Source organism: Vidua macroura, chromosome 5 (genome assembly GCF_024509145.1).
Source record: "Vidua macroura isolate BioBank_ID:100142 chromosome 5, ASM2450914v1, whole genome shotgun sequence".
Lineage (NCBI taxonomy): Eukaryota > Metazoa > Chordata > Aves > Passeriformes > Viduidae > Vidua > Vidua macroura.
The window spans coordinates 43,095,459-43,102,522 of NC_071575.1; the positions used below are offsets into that span (position 1 = coordinate 43,095,459).

Sequence of the window (7,064 nt, forward strand, 5' to 3'; positions counted from 1 at the left end):
AAGCACAGGTTTAAAGAATCTTAGTCAAGACCTAACTTCCTCCAGTACAACGGGGATGACTTTCAGTGCTACAGGGATCTACATCAATGCTTAGCCCCAGAAGCAATGGTTCCTGTAGGTATGAATATGCTACAACTGGAAATAAATGCAACCCACACATAGTCCAACACAAACAGAACTCAGGTAATTTAGGCTTGATCAGCTCTCTCAGGCACTTTGTGTGTTCTGCTTTGTCCTTTGTGAGGACTGTGCTTAGGTTTTAATCTTCTCAAAGTGTTTGCTGCTGATCAAGAAAAGGCAACACACTGTTGTCATCTTCAGGCATCTTGTTCCTGAAAGTCACCTTCAAAGCAGGACCACTGGGCTGGAGACTTATCACATGACTGAATACTTCCCAGGAGGAAATTACAGAATGATGGTCAGATCCAAAACATTGTAGGCACGTGAAATAAATAGGTGGATTGCGGGACCCAAGTCTACAGTCAAACAAGGACCCTGTCAAAGACTGCCAAATTCTGGAGGTACTTGGGATTACCTCCCCCTTTTAGCTGTAGCATGTCAGGCTCTTGAAATTGGTGCAAGTGCTGACATTTCCCTTCCTGAGCAGTTCAGTGCCTCACTGCAGCTCAAATCTCACCAGAGTCTGCTGCCCCACCAGAGTCAAATTATGTATTGCCCAAAAAAGCTTCATACGTTGACAGTTCTGTTATCACAAAACATTTTGGAACACAGAACTGGAGAAGGTAACAATGATCATCCTACACAGCCCTCCAACACCAAAGACAATGAGGACATGAGCAGCATGTTCAGGGCATAAAGGACTCAAGTCACAAAAGCTTTCCCACCACTGGAAATGTTAGACCACCCAAGAATTTCAGGAGGTGCTCAAAAGCAAACGTGGCAGTTACTAATTTTTGGGTTTAGCCATAGTTATTAAATCTAGAGCACAGAGCTGTAGTTCAGGTGCCCATCTATTAAAATAAAATGATGAAGATTATCAAGTTCATTACTGTGTATTGAAGACAGGGAAAATGATTTTATGGAAAGATTTATTCAGTGACAACAAAATTTTCAGAAACCAAGTCCTAGTCAGTCAGAGTGAAAAAATTAAAAGCACACTGAATTGTATTTGACAAGTTATTTGGCATACTAAATTATCTTTCTGGAATAACAGGTGAGGAAGCACTGTTTTTAGTCTTGTTCATTTACCCCATTTACTTCCACAGAAGTTGACTCATGAAAAATGTCGAAAAAAATCATTTATATGTGTGACAGATCTGCTGTTTCCACGAGCACTGTGGGCATAGACTATAACTCCAGATGTTACTGAACAATCAGGTATTAATTCAATTTCTCACAAGGCTTTTCGTCCCCCTCCCTTACAAATTAGCAGTATAGCGATCTCTGTTCTGAAAGTCTCTGTAAGCACGTTTTGCATCTGCCTTGCTGTGTGGGATTCTTCCAAAAGGCTCCAGATCATTGAAGCAGGCATCAAAAACTTCATCCACAGCTTTTTCTGCTGTTTCTTTGCTAACTTTTCTAACAGCCAGAATGGAACGAATTGCTCTGTCTCGTACACAAGTCTAAATTGGAAAAAAAAAAAAAAAATCTGTCATTATTAGTGTAATGTTTCCAGATTTTGTCAAGTATTAACTCCTATTATACAGGCAACAATTTTGTATGAAAGAAGAGTCAAATAGTAGCTGTAGTAAGCATTAAAGTACATTTTAGTTCCATCCTGTGTAAACTATGTCCTTTAGTTTTCCATGTACAGATAAACCATGAAATAATGAAAAGACATTCCTTACAACAGGAATTAAAATACAATTTGGCTTTTTTTTTTGTAGGCTTTTATTTGTAAAATTTGACCTGGACACAAAAAAAAAGTCAGAAAGAAACAGACACAAATATCAGTTAGGTTCTTTACAAACTGAAATGCTGTAAAACAAAGGAATGACTTTTCTACTGGCCTTCATTTTGATACTTCTCTTTATGGTAACTTTTTCTTACAGTTTGTTTACCAAAAGACCAAAAAATATGTAAGCATCATCTACAAGCTAACTGCCACTCTAACATGAGCAATTACTTGGGTCTTAATCTGTAGATTATTACTATTTCATTACTATTCACAAAAATAATTCCTGCAAGACTTAATACACATGATTATTTAGAAATCTTCTCATTTTGCTTCCTTCCATTTTCAAAGACTTTTTAAGAGTGTCACCCACTTTAAATGGATAACATATTTCCACTACATTTCCTGCAAGCCCTGCTTTTTGTTTGGTTTTATTAGCCATCCATTGTCAGTGGTAATGCTTTAAAACATGACTAAATGTTCAGGGACTTCACTCCAATAAAAATAACAAGGTGGGAAAAAAACCCTAGCATTGATCATTAAGGGTTAATTAAGAGGAAACAGCAACTCCCTGGCATCTATTTATTTTTCTAAAGTTTTCAGCTATGAAAGTTCAGAAGGCTAAGACCAAGTAGGTAACATAACAATGTGTTAACAGCCACAGTTTTTACCTGATGGTGCCCTTTCAATCCAAATTTAAACCTGGCTATTTCATTCATCAAAGTACAGTCTCCACTGAGATTAGCAGCTCGAATCTATTGAGAAAAATAAAAAAAATCAAAAGATCAGAGAAAGACATGAACATACAAAGTCAAAGAAATTGTAACAAACACTTTTCTTCAGTATATTTCCGGTAACTGTTGGTAGAGGATATTCCCAAGGCCACTTCAACTTCCTAAGTACCTGTTACTACCATACCCTTTACATCCATCTCAGCCTCAGTGAACTACAACCTTCCAAGTTTCTCCAGGAACTACCTCTCACACATCCCTAAAGTTTAAATAAATGAGAAGTAGAGATTACATGTATGTGTGTATGGAAAGTAGTATTCTCCCCAGTCTATATCAGAATCTGTTACAGCAGTCAGGAATAAAGGCAGATACCTTTCAAAGATTACAGATGCAATACCAGAAGAGCAATAACCCATCTGTTTTGCAAAAATCTACATGTAAATGAGCATGTATGTTTTAGTTTGACTGTCTTGTCCTGTACACTAGAATTTCTTTTGTCTGCTAAATATTCTATACTCTACAGAGTCTGTTAGGAAATGTAAATAAATCCTGATTTCCTATAATTAAGTACCAGAGTGAAAATAAATGCATGAAAAATACGAAAAAGTAAGAATTAAAAAAGCCGTCAACAAAAAAATGTAAGTACCATATAATTAAGTAATCAAAAGACCTGAAGTGAACAAATAATCCTGACAAGAGCAAGAACATGCACAATCATGATTTATATAAAACTTATGTTTGAGGTTTACGTGCTTTATTCTGCACTGTGGAAATGCCTGGACAAAAAAATAAAGTATATGATAGTTAAGAATTATTGTATTGGGTTTACATGGCAAAATGAGGGGCCTCCCAGGGTGGCTTCTGTGAGACTGAAGAAGTGGCTGAGCCTATGTCAGACAGAGACTGTTTCAACTGGTTTTAAAATAGACCCACCATTAGCGGTGCTGGTTGTATCTCTGTGATGACACATTCAAGAAAGGGTAAAAAACCTACAGGGCAGCTGTGAGACAGAGGAATGATGAAAATGTGAAGGAAACAGCCCCACAGACACTGAGGAAGGACAGGGAAGAGGTGCTGCTGGCATCAGAGGAGAAGACCATGGAGACAGAGGTTGTTTCCCTGCAGTCTGTTAAGGAACACAGTAGAGCAGATGTCCACACTGCAGTCCAAGGAAGACATCATGACATGAGAGACAAACATGCCTTGAAAAAAGCAGCAACCCATAGAGAGCCCATGCAGGAGTACATTTTCTGTCAGGAACTGTGGGCCTTGGGGGACCAATGCTGGAGCAGTCCATTCTTGAAAGACTGTATGCTGTGGAAAGAACTCAAGCTGGAGTAAGTCTTGAAGAACAGCAGCCCAAGAGAAAGACTCATGTGGAAGCAGCTCATGAAGGACTGTATTTCGTGGGAAGGGCCTCAAGCTGGACCAGGGAAAGAGTGCAAGGATGAAGGAGCAGCAGAGACAAAGTGTTATGAACTAACCACAGCTCACATTCCCTGGCTCCCTGTGCCACTTGGCAGGGAAGGAGATAGAAAAATCAGAAATGAAAGAGTGAAGCTGAGCATGGGATAAACTTTTCTGTGACAACATGATACGGATTACATCAGAAATCAAATAAAAGTCCGCAGATTCATACACACAACACCTGTGCCACATACACAAGAGGAATCCCTCCCAGCCTGTGCTCCATTTAATTTCACCTCCTAAAGTGGCAAGTGTTAAGGCCTTTAATACTCAAATGTCCTCTGAAACCACAGAATCATAAAATGGTTTGGGTTGTAATGGGCCTTAAAGATCATCAAGTCCTTATCTCCCTGCCATGGGCAGGGACAGCTTCCACTAGACCAGGTTGCTCAGAACCTCATCCAAAGGTGATGGATTCATAAGTACAGTGTACTAGCAGCAATTTCACAATTACTCAAAAAATGAATGTTACAGGAAAAGACAAGTTTTTTGTTAATCAAAAAAGCCTAAACAAAACAAAGGTTAATGTGATAACTATCCAACATACCATGACTTCCATGGGATAAAAAGAATTCTATAAGAATTTGATTAATGTGCAAATGTGTTTTCACTTCTAACAACTCTCTTATTTGTCAATAGCCATTTCTAACACTCACAGTGATCACATTCTATGACATTAACTTAGTAATATTTGTGACAACTCAGTATTTCTTTTCTGAACAAAACTATTTAGGTTGACCTGACAGAAATGACAAAATGAATTAACAGGATTAAAACAAATTAATTCTGTGTAACAGACCATGCAACACCAAGCAACCCTAATAATCAGCAATAATTAATAAAATTACAACATCAGAAGCATTTTAACTTACCTCTGAACATGCTAAGTGCTTAACATTTTTAAACCAGTCAACGTGTGCACGGCAGTGATCAAATGCATGAATCAATTCATGTGTGACCACCCGGTTCATATGGGATTGTTGGCGAATGTTATTCTGACAGAGAACAATCTGCAGAAGAAGAGATACAGGTATCTTTTCACAAAGTTGCAACACCTCCTTTACTTCTCAGAGACACACCACAGACAGCATTTAGGGTCCTTGGACTGGTGTTTTTCAACACTAACAGCCTTATCATACTGAAGTGTACTAGTTCCAATGCCATGGAACATCTTTCATTTGTCTTGTTTTCATGATAAACTCATGTATCAGTATGGGTAGATTTAATCCTAGCAACAAAACACTAAAAAAATTGCAGTCCTTTGAAAGGGTCCAGCACCTACCTGAGATGTGGCAGCATCAAAACCTCCACTGACACAGCCATCACAGTTTTCACAAGAAAAGTGCCGGTCATTGAAGACAGTGCTGAAAGGCCCAAACAAACAAAGTCACAGAAAAGAATTTGAAAAACTTCAGTCACTACTTATCATGGTGATGAAGTTACTACACAGAACAAGACAAATTAGTTTACATACCAACCAGATTGCTTCAGAGCCTCAAGGAGAAGTCGAGCATATGGATCTAGAAAAACATTGCTGCAATCAATTTCTCTAGACAAAAGTTTTGAAAGTCATCTATAAACAAAATATAAAGACAATCAAGGAAAAAATCAAATAAGAAAAGCTCTGTACATGCTGTATTTAATTCTACTGCAATGCAATTGGCATCTGTTACACATCAGACTATGTGATACAGAATCATAGAACAGTTTGAGTTGGAAGGGACTTTAGAGATAAACTAGTCCCAGTCCCCCTGCCTCAGACAAGGACATGTTCCACTTGACCAGGTGCCTCAGAGCCCCATCTAACTGGGCCTTGGAACACTCCCAGGCATGGTGCAACCATTGCTTCTCTGGGCAGCTGTCCCAGTGCCTCACCACCCTCACAGCAAAAACTTCTGTATATCTAGCCCAAGTTTGCCCTGTTGCAGTTTGAACTCATTATTCCTTGTCCTATCACTGCAATTCCTGATGAGGAGTCTCTGTCTGGCTTCCACATATGCCCCTTCAGACACTGGAAGGTTGCTCTGAGGTTTCCATGCAGCCTTCTCTTCTGCAAGCTGAACAGCTCCAACTTTCTCAGCCTGTCTTTCTAGGGGAGGTGCTCCAGCCCCTTTATCAACTTGACAGCCCTGTTCTGGACTCACTCCAACAGTTCTGTCTTCTTCTTTTGTTGGGGGCACTAGACCTGGCTGCAGTACTACAGGTGGGGTCCCAGGAGAGCAGAATAGAGGGGAAGAATTGCCTCCTTTGACCTGTTAGCCATGGTCTTTTTGATCTAGCTCAGGATACAGAGTAAAAGCTGACCAGGAAATCAAGTAATTCCTGACATTATTTTAATACTAATAACATAAATAGAACGGCCTATAGTGACCATCGTTTGCTGTCAACACTCACAGTCCACATCAAACAGTGCAAGGGGCACGAATGAACAGAAATTTGATAAATCATCTCAATTTCTCAGGAAAAAAAAGAGAAGTACAGGAGAACCTTCTTACAAGAAAAAAGCCTCTCTCAGCCACTTTCTAGATTGTATTTTGTCTTAACCAAAACCGGCGTGTTCCTAAATCAGCAGCCCCACCCCGCCACCGGCTGGGGCCCAGTCCGGCCGCCGCGGGGGTGCTGCGGCAGGAGGGCAGGGCCCTCCCCGGGACCCGCGTCACAAGGTCACCGCCGCAAGCGGCCGCGGACAGCCCGGGTTCCGCCTCGGCACCTCTTCTGCGCCGCGGCCGGGCCCGCGGGAGGACGGAGGAGCGCTTACTCGTTTCCAGGGTCAGCCTCAGCATCAGCTGGCACTTATTGTGGAAGGTGAAGAGGCTGCGGACCAGGAAGCTCTGCGGCTTCTTATTCCGGTCCGGGAAAAGCCGGTAGCCGAAGTCCTCCTCCTCCTCCTCCGCCCCTTTCTTCTCTGCCGGCGGCGGCGGATCAGCCTCCCCTTCCCCCATGTCCGGCCGTGCCGTCCCGCGCCTGCCGGGGGCACGCGGGGCCCGGGGCCGCGCCAATCGCCGGCTGCG

General features: G+C 41.4%; 1 protein-coding gene across 1 annotated transcript; it reads right to left on the bottom strand.

Annotated features, from left to right (window-relative positions):
• Window positions 1–1,032: 1,032 nt before the first annotated feature.
• ATP23 (ATP23 metallopeptidase and ATP synthase assembly factor homolog) lies at window positions 1,033–7,064 on the bottom strand. Its single transcript, XM_053977303.1, has 6 exons — window positions 6,812–7,064; window positions 5,528–5,573; window positions 5,336–5,417; window positions 4,926–5,063; window positions 2,527–2,610; window positions 1,033–1,583 (listed from the first exon to the last, which is right to left on the bottom strand). The coding sequence occupies exons 1-6, from the start codon at window positions 6,993–6,995 to the stop codon at window positions 1,380–1,382; spliced, it is 738 nt and encodes a 245-aa protein (XP_053833278.1). The 5' UTR covers window positions 6,996–7,064; the 3' UTR covers window positions 1,033–1,379.

Coding starts and splice junctions, on each gene's coding strand:
- ATP23 (XM_053977303.1), bottom strand. CDS start 6,995: ATGGGGGAAGGGGAGGCTGATCCGCCGCCGCCGGCAGAGAAGAAAGGG. Junction 5,574..6,811: donor GAGGCTGACCCTGGAAACGA/GTAAGCGCTCCT, acceptor ATGTTTTTCTAG/ATCCATATGCTCGACTTCTC. Junction 2,611..4,925: donor AGCACTTAGCATGTTCAGAG/GTAAGTTAAAAT, acceptor TTTTCTCAATAG/ATTCGAGCTGCTAATCTCAG.